Below are 15,051 nucleotides of genomic sequence, written 5' to 3'. Positions count from 1 at the left end.
GCATTCTTTAATATTTTGCATTTGAGGTAAATAGTTCAAGTACTATATTGTTGTATTTGGAAGAGATTACATTTTTTATTAGCCCTGCCATAGTTTCTTTTTTTTTTCTTTAAGATTGAAATTCAACGAGTTAAAGAAATTCTGTTTAAAGATCTGCCTAAATTTTTACCATGAGCAAAGCAAGATGAATGGCCACAATTCAAATTTTCTTAATTTTGCTGACAGGTCCAATGCTTTTGACAATTACAAGTTTCCTCATCCTCTTATGTAATAATTGTTGTTTTACATGAGTTTTAAATACTGCCATCTTGTGACAGCAAACTTACTTGAATTCAAGAGTTAAGACTAACTCCAAAGGTGGAAGAGAATGAACGTTAGTTAGAATAAGACTTTTTCATGAAATCATTTCACTTTGCTGCTTCGTCCAGATAAAAAGAGAAGAGATGGGTGCCATCCATGTTATCAAACAGAGACGTATTCATCTCAGCTGTGATATAATCAGTTTGAATGTAAGTACTCCAAGTAAAGGTATGATCGCTTTTCAGACCATTTGATCTTCATCCTGATAAATAGTGTTTGGGGGAATTGTTAAATTAAATTGTACAAGCGCAATGTTTAAGAATTTTGATAATCGATTCATTCTTTGGAGACCTTGTTTCATTTAAAATTATCAAAATCAAAAACAATTTGGCCTTTCGGTCGTAAATGTTCTCGAATTTCTGTATCTCTCCATGAAAGCAGACTGTTTCTCTTGGTGTTGTATCAAAATACAATATTTGCAAACATCTGCATTTCATCTGGAAAACACTGATCTATGTTTTTACCTGTTTTCTGACATGTTATGGACCAAACTAGGAACTGAATCAAATTAGTTCATTTTCTGCACTGTTCATGTGAGATAATGATGTTTTTGCATCACGGATAGAAAGAGAAACTTTTAAAAAAAAATCCAATTACCGTATTTTCACGACTATTCGACGCACCGTACGGTTGGGCGCTGTCTCATTAATGGGTGACATTTCTGTATTTTACACATAGACAAACCGCACTGTCTTAATGGGCGCAGTTTTACAGTGGTAAAACATACGCCAGCTTAAACATACGGCATGCATGCTCGCACGCTAACACGTTAGCTTGAAGCATACGGTAGCATGCCAAGACATACAGATGCAAGCAAAAAACACGTTTTTAAAAAGGCAACGAAAGCAGAACTGAGTTCGGGTGTATTTTATTTAGCAATAGTACGATGTTCTCACGTTTTTCAATCAATCATCACCCAGAAATCCATCAAAGTCCTCATCCTCTGTATCAGAATCAGAGGACTGCACATCCCAGTTGTTATTGAACGCATCACATGCTAAAGTGTGAGTTGCTACGCATTGCCCAGCGGAAAGAAGGAGCAGCAACAGCAAAGTCAACATTTCTCTCGTGTGAAGCTTTCCCACATTTGAAAGTAAAGAACAGAGCGAAACATGGTAGCAGCGCGTGTGTGTGTAGAAAGAATTGAACAATTGCGCAAGCACCGTATTCCATCAAAAACGCAGCGTTCCCTCTCGTTGTCAGAGTCACTCTCATTGCCATGTGGCTCCACAGAAATGATGCCGGCTTTGCCAAAAACTCGAACAACAGTGCAAGCAGACACGTTCGTCCAAGCAGCCACAATCCATTTGCAAATTGTGGCATAACTCGCCCAGCGCTGCCTCTCACTCCTTGTAAAGTTGTTTGCCATCGATCATCCATTGCCCCCATGCCGTTCGCAACTTTACTTTGAACGCCCGGTTGATGCCGATGTCCAGCGGTTGGAATTCTTTAGTCAAGCCTCCGGGAATAACGGCAAGCTCAGAGTTCATTTGCTTGACTTGGTTTTTCACCGCTGCTGTGAGATGGGCACGCATGCCAAAAGCATAACCGATGGCTTGAAGTTTGAACTGAGCTTCATAGGCGTGTCTCTTTGTCGAATTTATTTTCGGGGGTTCTTAGAAACCAAAACCGGAGTTGTTTTGCAACAATGCACGTTGCCACACTCTATACAGGTGTTGGTACCTGTTTGAGGCGTCCCTTTAGCGTCCACTTACACACCCACCCTTCACCCATTGGCGGACTGCTCCCCAGCATGCCTGTGCGCTCTCTCTCTCTCTCTCTCTCTCCCTCTCCATATATGTATAAATACACACCCACCCTTCCCTGATTGGCCGACTTCTTTCCCCCATGCCAGGCCACAGTCACTTCCGCCTTTTCTCTATATAAACAGCGTGTCGGCTGTCAGTCAGATTTTGGAACTCAGCGCATACAAAAGACGCTCTGCACCATAAGGCGTCCTGTCCATTTTGGAGAAAATTTAAGACTTTTAATGGCGCCTTATAGTCGTGAAAATACGGTAATCGACACAGTACTTGGCAGATCAATCGATTATTAAAATCATCGTTAGTTGCAGCCTCAGTAAATGTAGTCATGTCCAACAAATTTGTTTTCGGAAATCTCAACATTTTTTGACTATATCATTGGTCTCTTCAATGTAGACATGGGTCATGTTTGAAATATGGCATGTAGTTATAAAGTAGGATTTGTGTCAATTTATAAATAATGTTGAGGTTAGCACTAGGCTTCTTATTCTTTTTCATATGTGCAGCACAAGTAAAATTGTTCAATTGTTGTTGTTTTATATACTATTCATTGTATCTCTGGCAGGCTTTTGTGGTAGTTGTATGACAAATTTACCTGGAAAGGAAGGTGTAGCATCGATTCACTTCCTTTCTGTCTCAATTTTATTTTTAGTGGATTAATGGTCGTACATTAGTCCTGATAGACAGCCACGAAAAGCTACAAGTTGTGGACCGACCCAGTCAGGAGATTTTGGATATTCTGGACTTGGAGCAGGTGCAACTGGTATACAACAGCCGCCATTTCAAATCGCTGGCCACGGGAGGGAATGTCTCCCAGGCTTTGGTGAGGGATTTTCTGATGAGTTACAATTGGTTTCTGTGACTAATCACCACTAGATGGCATAGGAACATTAATAAGTTAAGATAAGATAAGAAAACATTTATTTGTCTCATGATGGAGAAATTCCCAATTTACAGCAGCAAAATTGTGAAAGGTAGAAGTAGAAGAACAACAAGTATATGAATAAATATGAACGATAAAATATAAATACAAGCATAATAAAAAAATGGGTGACGGGATGATTCCAGGTTTTCAGGTCTGTCTGTGTCAGTGTTTTTCAATCTTTTTCGAGCCAAGGCACTTCTTTCATTGAAAACATCTTGCGGCACACCACTAGCTGAAAAAAAAAAAAAGAGAGGCTTATTTAAACAATTAAGTGTTACTGTATATTGTTCCTGTAAGTGTTTTTTTAATATTGAAAAAATAACGTTATAACACCTTGACTATGAATCAAATCGACACCTATCCAATATTTAATAATCTTGCATATTTATTATCACTCACTGTGATAAATGGTTTGGATGAAAACAGATCTGATATCCTGGCAGCAATTGATTGAAGACACACAAAGCTCTTCCTCCACAGCTCTCATTCTTTCTATCGTTTTAGTTTTTACCGCAGACAGGCTATTGCTTTAGCTGCTACGGGTCTGGTAAAAAAAAAAAAAAAAGAATGATAACTTGCGCCGGAAACTTTGCTTGTCTCAAAGCATAAGGCGATTAGCTAGTGACTGCTTCTCCCTTCTGGTATTGAAGAGTACTATAGGCACTCGACCGCACAGACATATAAACATTGGATCATTTCCCACGACACACCTGGCAATATTGGTGTGCCACAGCACAGGGTTTGAAAAACACCTGGTCTATGTAATAGCCTGACAGGGAAACAACGAGGAATGTATAGAGACTGTGACTCCATAAGTTTATCGTCCATAAGGCACATCGGATTATAGGGCACACTGTCGGCTTTTGGGAAAATTGAATGCTTTTAGGTGCGCCTTGTAGTATATTCTTAAAATTGCCCGTACTGTACCAGTGTGCACACATTATGTGTATTACAGCATATGGAGATAATTTATAAGTGCATTATGTATCTAATCATCCATTACCTCAAATTAATAAATGTGTTCGTACATTTTTTGTGAAATATAATTCAACTTTTAAAAATGTTGGGAGCTAGCTCCCTCAATAATATGTTAAAGTTTAAGTTTTGAAGCACAGGGTTTATACTTGTGCGTGGTTCTGTAATGATGAATTAATCGAAAATGTAACGCAACTGATTAATTTTAATACCAGGAAGACTAGTTTACTATAATATGTCCAACAAACCACTGAGGTCTTCACAGAACATTTGTATTCCAATTTATATTCATAAATTCACCACACGTGGGCTCTAATGAATAATTAGTTGACTTCTGAAGGCAACTGATTGTACTGGATTGTATTAAGGGTTAAGAGAGTACAGGGGGCTGAATACAAATGCACACCACCTTTTTCAAATTCATATTTGTAAAAAATAAAAAAAACATGGAATCTATCATTTTCCTTCCTATTCACTATTATGTTATTCTGTGTAGTAAAATATCAACTAAATGCATTCAGGTTTGTGACTGTAAAGTCACCTTATGAAAAGGTTCAAGGGGGTACGATTACTTTTTCAAGACATTGAAAGTAGGGATATTGTCAGTTGTTGTAAAGTTAAATCCATCTTGCTCATATAATTCTTTGTGTATGTTTTTATTCCAGGCCTTAGTTGGAGAAAAAGCTTGCTACCAGTCTATTGCAAGCTATGCAGGACAAATTGTCTGTTTGGGCACCAAGGTACTATTTGTTAATGTGTGTCAGATATTTGTAAACGATGGGAACAGCAATTGAGAAGTATCACTTAAGTGTCATTAAGGTAGGTAGGCTAAAATGAGTTAAAAATGAGAAGGTTTGCATTTCTTTGCTGATGGATGTGAAGGGCGATCAAATAATTTTAAAGTTTATGTTGATATGTTTTTAAAAAAGACTTTATAAACTAAACTGTAGATTAAAATGGTCATTAGTAGAATACCCATGTATTGCACAAACACCCAAAACAAATTATAGTACCGGTATATAAGATAACTTGACAAACTAAATGACAAATACTCACGTGAGCAAAAGAAGTAACTGACAGCTAATCATTTTACTCGGATACAATGATTCACACAATAAATAGTAATGATTGTCTACACTAAGTTTCAGGTTTGGGTTTTACATGTACCGACTAAATTTACACTCGTGTAACCTACACTCCAATGGCCAATATCGATTTGTCCTAGTCCAGTTCCTAATGATGTAGTGATATCGCAGGGCAAATCCATCGATGCATTGGTTCAATAGATGTATTGTTACGTTCCAACTATAATTAAATCAGATGTTGTCATACTAAAATAAATACATATTGCCAAATTACCATTTCAATATTGCTGCAGTAAACAACATATGACAAATTGTCAAATTATATTTTGCGGTAACAATATACTATTTATAATTCATGCCTGGTACTCACTTGCTCATACTTGAGCTGTATTGTCCATAGATTACCCACACATGCTTTCAACCTCATGTTGGACAAACTACGCTGGAATTTTAATGTGTAGAGTTGCAGTATTGCCAAAACATAGCAAATCAAAATAACATTCATGCTAAACCACTTTTTGGCATTTCAGTCATTCTTAATGATATTAACATGAAATGGTATGCTTTGATACTTTGTAAAGCACAATTGTCCATCATTCTGTCCCTTTTGTTTCAGTCAGCCCATTCTATGACTCTCAGGACCTGGAGAGAGGTAACCTAGTTTTGTTGACTTTGTTGTCTGTGGTTATTCTACTGTTGATTGATTAATTTGGTCTCTGTATATGCAGCGCATTGACTGTTTGTTGAAGCAGGAACATTTTGTTGAAGCTCTTTCATTGGCCTGGTCCTTCCATGAGCGAACAGCTAAGGCTGTGGTTGGTGAGTGATAATGATCATTATTATCCACTCATCCATTTTCTAATCCTCTTGTCCTCACGAGGGTCATGGGTCAGCTGGAGCCTATCCTGGCAGTTTTGGGCAGTACACCCTGGTCTGGTTGCTAGGCAATCGCAGGGCACACATAGACAAACAACCATTTGCTCTCACAATCACACCTCGGGACAACTTTGAGTGTTCCATTAACCTGCCATGAATGTTTTTGGAATGTGGGAGGAAACGGGAGTGCCCAGAGAAAACCCACGCAGGCACGGGTAGAACATGCAAACTCCACACAAGGAGGTCAGAACTGGAATCAAACATTGCACCTCTTCACTGTGAGGCAGCATTGTTAACCAGTCCGTCACCATTCCGCCATTAAAAAAACTTCTTGGAGGTTTACCTTGAAACTAACAGATAGTCCGCTATTTTTAATTTCCTGAACCCTCTGAAGACATTAATATCTGCTCTTCTTCAAAGTTTGGCTAGTACTTCTAAAAATACTTAAAATGGAAGTTACATAAACCATTACAGTTCCAATGTTTGTGTTCCCTGTTATTGGCTGGCAACCATTTCAGGATATCAGGGTATACCCCGCACTGCCCAGAAACAGCTGGATGACGCTCCGGCACGCCCGCAACCCTTGTGAGGATAAGTGAATTCGAAAATGGATGGATGATTGCATGAAATTTTGTGTGATGCATGTAGTCCAAAGTATTAAAACATCAATTGTATGCATACTGCTCTCTATTGGTCTGTCAGGACAAAATGAAAAAATAACACTTTGTAATATTGTATATTAATTGGCCCGAAGTGCAGCAATTCAGAAATATTGAGAGGTCTGCCTTGAGCTTGGGAAACAAACTGTATCTGTATCATAGGGCACACAGTCGGTACCTTCTGGTCCCTTTACATCCAAGCCAAGTCAAAATACAATTTATCAAAAGTAAATAGAATGATAGCTTAATAATAATTGAGTAATGTCAACTGTTGTGTGTTCTCTCAAGGCTTGTGTGTTGATCCTTTGAAAAGAAAGGGAATTGTTGGTGACAAGGTATGCAAAGAACCATCACAGTGACCGCAACATGTGTCTGCAATGGACAAGAAACTTCAATTCGATCTTAACTCTGTTGTTATGTGTTGGTGGAGATGGTGGAGATACTGTTCCAGTTTGTTGACCATGCTATGAAGAGGTGCCCAGAACAAGGCAGAATCCAAGTGATGGAGCAGCATTTTCATGTAAGCACATAAAAAAAACCAAAACATACTCTACATTCTCAGATGAACTAAGTCCAATATGAATGCCGTTATATCGGGACAATTGGTCAAAATATATGTTCAAGTAAAAAATAAAATTCTTGTATGTATGCATGTATGTATGAGGGTCATTCAATAAATATGGTGATTTTTTGGGGGGGGATAATGACTTCTAATACAGATAAAAGCCTACTTTTTTTTCTTTGTCAATGTAATCTCCCAGCACTGTCACACACTTTTCCCATCTATGCACAAGCTTCCATTTGATCTCCGCATAAAAATCTTTGGACTGATGTTTCAGCCAGTCGCTCACTTTCAAACTTGGTGCCTCTCGTAATGCTTTTAAGAGACCAAAGAGGTGAAAGTCTGAAAGGGCAAGGTCTGGGCTATTAGGCGGATGAGGGAGCTGTTCCCAGCCCAGCTCGTTGATAGTCTGCACTGTTTGGGCTGCTGTGTGAGGCCTTGCGTTGTCATGATGCAAGAAGACTTCTTCTGACTGATGACTTCTGCGTTTGTTCTTTCTTTCTTGACCTGCCTCAGCAGTTCACAGGAGTTGGCACGAAGTTTGAAAGTGATGATTAAGTCAAAAGTGTTGTCAGCGACTGGCTGAAAAATCAGGACAAAGATTTTTAACCCAAAATGTTGAAAGAGCCTGGAAGCGCAAAAAAAATAAAAGCCTTCTATAAAACTTACAATGAAGAAAACACATGCTGTATGTATGTAGGAGACTGGACTGTCTCCGAATTGTTTGTTATTCATTCCTTTGTTGAGTGTTCACAAACGCCCCCATAGAATTTATTTTGTGATTTCCTCGCTTGATTTTTTTTTGTTTTGGTGCATTATTTTCACTTTTGTTAGTGTAAGTGAAGTGATCATTAATTTCCATTTTTCAGAGGCTGTCTTTTAACGCCTCTCGAGTCGAACGAGAAGAGAGAAGGCACGGAGTCGGATGCAGACTGTCTGTGTTTGTCGAGACTGTTAAAACCATAAATAAAGTGTACGTTAAAAAAAACAACACCGCAGCTCTCCTTTTTCGGAGCTGCAACATGTATGTATATCTATTTGAGCTATATTATCCTATTATCAAAATCTTTTTCCATTTTCAAACATTTTTTTATAAAGTTCCAGGGAGCCACTAGATGTCGCGAAAGAGCCACATGCGGCTCTGGAGCTGCGTGTTGCCGACCCCCGCCCTAGGGAATATGGAAGCTCTGGAAGCACAGATGGGAATCGTGTGTGAGACTCCTGGGAGAATATGTTGAAAAAAAATAGTTAGCTCCTACTGTATTAGAAGTCCTCCTGCCGAAAAATTCACTTTATTTCTTGAATGACCCTCATACATACATGCGTGCATGCATGCATACATACAAGTATTGTATTTTTTACTTGAACATACAGTATATTTAAATTGCCCAATTGTGTTTTACACAGTCATTTTCATTTTTTTCCGGACACCGCACCGACAGTACCAAAGATTTTTGTATCCTCTGCAAAACTGATTTTTTTTTAATCACACAGGAATACATTAATTCCGAGCTACCATCTAAATGCAATATACACAGTTGTTGACTCCAACAAATTATTCATTAGTTACTTTTATGTCTGTGTTGATTCTCACTCATCTTGGTCAATTCAAAGCGCTTGAATCATGTTAGGTTTTTTTTTTCGCTTGTTGAAACGTTTAAAAAAAATACATAGCCAATTATGCTATTTATTAATAAATGAATAATCACTGTCAAAATTCTCATGTTTGTGTTCAGGATGTGATTCCGATCTTGATAGATTTCTGCCTGCTGTTGCAAAGGACGTAAGTACATTCCACAACATTATACATGATTGCAAGCACAGCCGACAATGAATAAATTGTGAAAATAGATGTTGGCCCAACATCTACAGTATTTTCATACATACATACATACTATGGACACAAGTCGTGAATTTTCTGACCCCAAGCCTCATTATTCATAATACATTTTTTTGGAGTCAAGGAGACTTTGCCTGGTTGTACATGCACAACCGAAAATTCTTTTCAGTGACCACATTGTGAAATTTGACTGTTTTTTTCACCCCACACAAAGTACTTTATTTTTTTATTTATTTTACCACAACCTTTGACCCTGACCTTTCTGTCACTGATTTTGACATGCTCTGTACAGGAATGCATGTTCCAGTAAGCAGGAGTGTCTGTGTTTCAATTATAGTGATCTACTATTCGACCAGCTATATGCTCGGCTTGTGGAGAATGTGGTTGCTAAGGGTGTTTTCCTGGAAGCACTAGAATCATATATTGTCATGGACCGCCTTGGTCACCTCCCCACACCCATCATGAAGGATCTCTTGGCCCATTACCACAGCAATGGTTTGATGGACAATCTGGAGAGATGCATTGTTCGTCTGGACGTCACAAGCCTCGATATACAGCAGGTGTGTCGATGTGTGTCATTGTGCACAGTGGAGAATGATTATATAAACACATCAAAACAGAAGAATGAATATTTTTCTCCAATTATATTCAATGTGTGTTGTGTTTGATTCAAGGTAGTTCAAGTTTGTTGGGAAAACCAGCTATATGATGCGATGATCTATGTGTTCAACAGTGGCATGAATGACTACATCACACCAATGGAGGTAATTTCACTCCTGCAGTATTTTGTTGTGCAAGTCTTAGGAAAACTATTTTGATCATGAAGGTGGTCAGAAGGGTCCAGTGTATAAATGTTGTTTCAGTGTAAGTGAGCAGAAAGTTTCTAAAATTCTGAATAGCATGCCTATTTCGGTGCAACCACAGACAAAAGTAGTCGGCACCACAATGCCACGCTATTGTGCATTGTATTTCATTGTTTGCAAAAATAATGGTAAAAATTCGAAAAAAAACTGATAAATGTGAATTATATGAAATGAGCATCAATGTTCTGAAGATTCAGTGCCTCTTTTGTTTCAGAAACTTTTTGCTGTAATTGGCCCACCTCTTCGGGAGGGAAGAAGCTTAACAGGTGAGTAAGTTTTCATTTTTCAGTACCTAATTTATACAAGACCGATGCTACTTTTTCTCTCATTTTCTCTGAACAGCTAAAGAAGTGGTGATGGGAAACAAACTTTTGGTGTACATCAGGTAAGCTAAGATTGGGTATAAAAACTCAACGCAGCCTTGTTCAAATACCCGGTTTTGTGACGTCTTTGGTTTTTATGCATATATATATGTATATGTGTATACGTACGTGAATGTATATGTATACATAAGACTCGAAACCACATTAAATAGCTGACACGGTCGTCATCCAATTAACAAGAGTTTTTTTTAAGTCGTTCGGCTGGAAGTACACTGCATTACAATCGTAAATTGTCGTAGGTACCTCATGGACTCAACATGTAACATAACACATTTATTTTTCCTGTGGACGCATAGTCATGACAGCGAAGGACTCAAACAGTATTGTCTTCTTGCATTAATATTCTGCCAGTTCACTTTACAGTCGTCGCGATGGCTCTTCTTTACCACTCAAAATATATTCACACACAAACAACAGCACAAATGTCAGTCAAGTTGTTTACAATATCGCAGACATAAAATATAGTCCACTGTACACTCTAACTCACCCACCTACATTCACAATGCATACAATGCAATTTTTACATTGAAACATTTCCTGTATTTACGTGTCTCCCCCCCTTAAGTTGTTGTCTTGCAGGAAGGGCATATCCCCTAGGAAACATCCCTGAGGATCTTGTGGTTCAGGTCAAGATTCAGGTATCTCAATATCAGCTATTTGGAACAATCGAGGGGCGCTGGTTTTTCGATTCCTGGACAAAGTAGGCTTCAACAATGTAAATGCTTTTATAAGTAGGGGTGCGTGTAAAAAAATTGTCTTGGTTCTAAAATCAGCACCTGAAGTTCATGTTTTCTGCGCATTTTTTTCCTCGACCACTTCGACTCATAGATGAAATTTAAGACATTTGGGCAAGGTTTATTTCGTGTCGATACATCTCACAGGAAATGTACCGGTAATGTTAGTAGGGAGCAAGCCTTGAAGAGCCAGTTGTCACAGCCGTTGTTAGTGCCGCGAGGGTCAACTTCAAAATAGAAGTGAAGCAATACTGTACATGGATAGCAATCCCTTCCTTACATAACCTTTATTTTAAAGATGGCCCTCACAAATAAGCAATTGTTTTGGTGGCTGACTTAAGCTGAGCTACAACATGCTTAGTGCGCAAAAGTGCGATGACTGACTTGAACTTCCAGTGCTCATTTGCACCATTGCACCGCTTATGCGCAATACTGTTTATAAAATTTGCAGTAAGTGTTTTACAGTATATGTAGGCATTAAGAAGGAGCAACCTCAAATCTTGTTGTACACAACAACAGCAATTTTGTTTCTCAATCTGATTGTTACTTAATATTTGTGTTGGGAACATTACCTGAAATAACAACAACACTAAAGCAATTGTATTTACAAATTCAGGAAAATGTGAAGAAAGTGGGTCTACAATGGACCCAATTTGGGCGCGCACGCGCTCTAATTCCACAATGATGCAATTGAAAAAAAATAATCTGAGGTTGCACAATGTGCAACTTGTCAATGGAGGATGGAGAAAACATCTCCTCGACTCTTAAGCCTCACATACAGACACACATATTGTGGTCTCAACCAATCAGATGGCTCCCCTGACTGGCCATGGCCTAGATATTCTTGCACCTTATTTTTTTTTTCAATAAATTCTCAGCACAACTTGCTACTCACTCGCATCGGTAAACATGTGGAGTTGTTCCTCTTACATCATACAGCAAGCAGCACAAGCAAACAGACACAGACAGCATGGTGAAATAAAAATAATGTGTGGCAATCTCATTGCGTTCTGTGAGACCACGAGGCACACAACACAGCCCACTTCCAATAGCTGCCAAATAGGAGCAGCAAGGTATGTATTTGAGAATTGTGTTGGCTATATTTGAAACATATGTTTCAATGAAGGTTAAAATTTGAATATAGGCTAATCTTCTATTTTGGGATTTTATGTCCTATTCCAGGGGAATAGTACCTCACCAGTCATGAAGCTCACCTTATGTCACTGGTCAATACAACGTACAAACCCAATTCCACTGAAGTTGGGATGCTGTGTTAAACATAAAAACAAAATACAATGATTTGAAAATCATATTCCACCTATATCTAATTGAATGCACTACAAAGACATATTTAATGTTCAAACTGATGAACTTTATTGTTTTAAGCAAATAATCATTAACCTAGAATTTAATGGCATGTTTTTAAAAAATTTGGTCAGGTGGCAAAAAAGGAAAGTTGAGGAATGCTCATCAACCACCTTGTCACGCAGGCTGACTGGGAACAGCCGGGTGGGTGTAAAAGGAGCTGCCCTGGCTGAATTGCTTAGTCATATACAAGCAAAGATGAGGCGAGATTGACCTCTTTGTAAACACCTTCATGAGAAAATTGTCAAACAGTTTTAGAACAATTTTCCTCAACGTACAATTGAAAGGAATTTCGAGATGTTATCATCTACATTCCATAATATCAAAAGTTTAAGGAAATCTTGAAAAAAATCACCGCATCTAAGCGGCAAGTCCGAAAACCAACATTAAATGCCCGTGCCTCAGGCGCCACTGCATCAAAGACCGACATCAATGTGTAAAGGATATCAGCACATGGGCTGAGGAACACAATGCCAGTAAGTACAGCTCGGCAATACGTCTATAAGTGCAACTTAAAACTCTCCTATGCAAAGCAAAAGCCATTTATCAAAAACACCCACAAGTGTGAAACAAACAAACAGCAAGACAATGCCAAATAACCTCTGCACGTGTTCTAACGGCATGGTTTTGTAGTAAAAGAGTGCAGAAACTAGCCTAGCCACCTGCAGTCCTGACCTGTCTTCCATTGAAAATGTGTGACTCATTATGAACCGTATAATACGACGACGGAGACTCTGAGCTGTTGAGAAGCTGAAGCTGTACATCAAGAAATAATGAGAAAGAATTCCACAGACAAAGTTTCAACAATTAGTGTCCTCGGTGTTGAAGTTGTTAAAACTAAAGTTGTTATAACACAGTCGGAAAAAATGACCCAGTCGCAGCTTTTTGGAATGTGTTGCAGCAATAACATTTAAAGTTATTACCTGTTTGCTAAAAACAATACAATGTATCAATTTACAACATTAAATATCTTGTCTTTGTTGTTTATTCAATTATATATCGATTGAAATTGATTTGCAAATAATTGTATTGTATGTTTTTATTTATGTTTAACACAATGTCCAAACGGGCGGCCCAGTAGTCCAGTGGTTAGCACGTCGGCTTCACAGTGCAGAGGTACCGGGTTCGATTCCAGCTCCGGCCTCCCTGTGTGGAGTTTGCATGTTCTCCCCGGGCTTGCGTGGGTTTTTTCCGGGTGCTCCGGTTTCCTCCCACATTCCAAAAAAAACATGCGTGGCAGGCTGATTGAACACTCTAAATTGTCCCTAGGTGTGAGTGTGAGCGTGGATGGTTGTTTGTCTCTGTGTGCCATGTGATTGGCTGGCAACTGATTCAGGGTGTCCCCCGCCTACTGCCCGGAGACAGCTGGGATAGGCTCCAGCACCCCCCGCGACCCTAGTGAGGATCAAGCGGTTCGGAAGATGAATGAATGAATGAACAACGTCCAAACTTCATTGGAATGGGGTTTGTATTATTGTAATAATAATAGGTGTACAGAAGACGCCCTGTATTTGAACATGTTGCCATCAAATGAAACTTTTAAGGCTGCAATATATCATGTAATGTCCTATTAACTTTGATTTAGTGCAGCATCTACACTGAGCTAATTTTCTCTCTGTTTGTGTTTGTCAGGTATTTGAGTACCTGATTCTGCTCCATACAGGGGAATCATCGTCAGATGCTTACCCTCTTATTCATACACTCCTCCACTTTGATACTCGAGAATTCCTAAATGTTCTTGCTATGGTGAGTTTTCCTGCACGCATTTATTCACTTGACTATTTTATCTTATTTGTTCTTCGGTATACAGTGATCGGATGAACCGGATGGCTTCTATGAATCAGATGAAACTTTCATGACGACCAGAGGGGGGGGGGGGGGCAAATAATAGCAACTGTAAAGATCCATCCATTCTATGTACCATTTATCCTTAGTTGCACTGCGGGTGTGCTGAAGGTGACTTTGGGCGAGAGGCGAGGTAAACCCTGACCTACTCCCCAGCCAATCGGAAGGCTCATATAAATATACAACCATTCAAATTCATACTGAGGGACCATATAGTGCCTTTGGTTAACCTACCATGCACCCATGACCTCTGAACTATGAGACAGATGTGCTAACCAGTTGGCCTCCATGAAGATGATGATCAAAAATGTGAGCATTTGCATTGATATTAGTCATAGCTAGGCATGGGCCCATTACTTTTTGACGGTTTGTCGTGAATTTAAAAAGACAGGTTTCTCTAACCGCAAACACTGAATGTCACAAGTAATGATGTCATGAGCCAGGTCCGCTGCATCCGCCAGGGTAAAACCCCTGTCACGGGAGATCCTTCCTGATGACATCAAGCCATCTGGTGTGGGGTCTTCCGCGTGCCCTTTTCAAGCCGGCTGTAGCTGGGTTGAATGAATAGATGGCACGAGTGGGCTGTTCCAGGGGTAACCGTGGCTCATGACCGTGGTCATTGGTGGGCCCTGGTGAAGCTGATCCAGTCCAAGCACTGTGGCGACCCCGACGATTGAGACCAGGCCCTCCCATCCCAAGAGCATTTATTATTGTGATTAGTTATGTCTACTATTCTTTTTTGAGGGGTCATGGATTGTATATGATGAACACCATGCTCAGACATTAGGGTGTACTTGGCACCAGGACACCCTAGGC

At 39.3% G+C, this 15,051-nt stretch overlaps 1 protein-coding gene across 2 annotated transcripts in view; it reads left to right on the top strand.

Annotated features, from left to right (window-relative positions):
- Positions 1–15,051, top strand: part of vps8 (VPS8 subunit of CORVET complex) — a 70,920-nt gene that overhangs the window by 29,019 nt on the left and 26,850 nt on the right. For both annotated transcript variants that reach the window (XM_052081015.1, XM_052081016.1), the window contains 14 exons: positions 429–509; positions 2,776–2,946; positions 4,689–4,763; positions 5,725–5,760; positions 5,837–5,927; positions 6,932–6,978; positions 7,074–7,163; positions 8,942–8,988; positions 9,383–9,605; positions 9,720–9,809; positions 10,123–10,174; positions 10,251–10,293; positions 10,857–10,929; positions 14,023–14,136. In XM_052081015.1, the coding sequence (XP_051936975.1) occupies positions 429–509; positions 2,776–2,946; positions 4,689–4,763; positions 5,725–5,760; positions 5,837–5,927; positions 6,932–6,978; positions 7,074–7,163; positions 8,942–8,988; positions 9,383–9,605; positions 9,720–9,809; positions 10,123–10,174; positions 10,251–10,293; positions 10,857–10,929; positions 14,023–14,136 (1,233 nt within the window). The remainder of the gene's footprint in view (positions 1–428; positions 510–2,775; positions 2,947–4,688; positions 4,764–5,724; positions 5,761–5,836; positions 5,928–6,931; positions 6,979–7,073; positions 7,164–8,941; positions 8,989–9,382; positions 9,606–9,719; positions 9,810–10,122; positions 10,175–10,250; positions 10,294–10,856; positions 10,930–14,022; positions 14,137–15,051) is intronic.

Source organism: Hippocampus zosterae, chromosome 11 (assembly GCF_025434085.1).
Source record: "Hippocampus zosterae strain Florida chromosome 11, ASM2543408v3, whole genome shotgun sequence".
Taxonomy (NCBI): Eukaryota; Metazoa; Chordata; class Actinopteri; order Syngnathiformes; family Syngnathidae; genus Hippocampus; species Hippocampus zosterae.
Note: the sequence above shows the minus strand (reverse complement) of the source record. Positions and strands in the feature narration are given on the sequence as shown.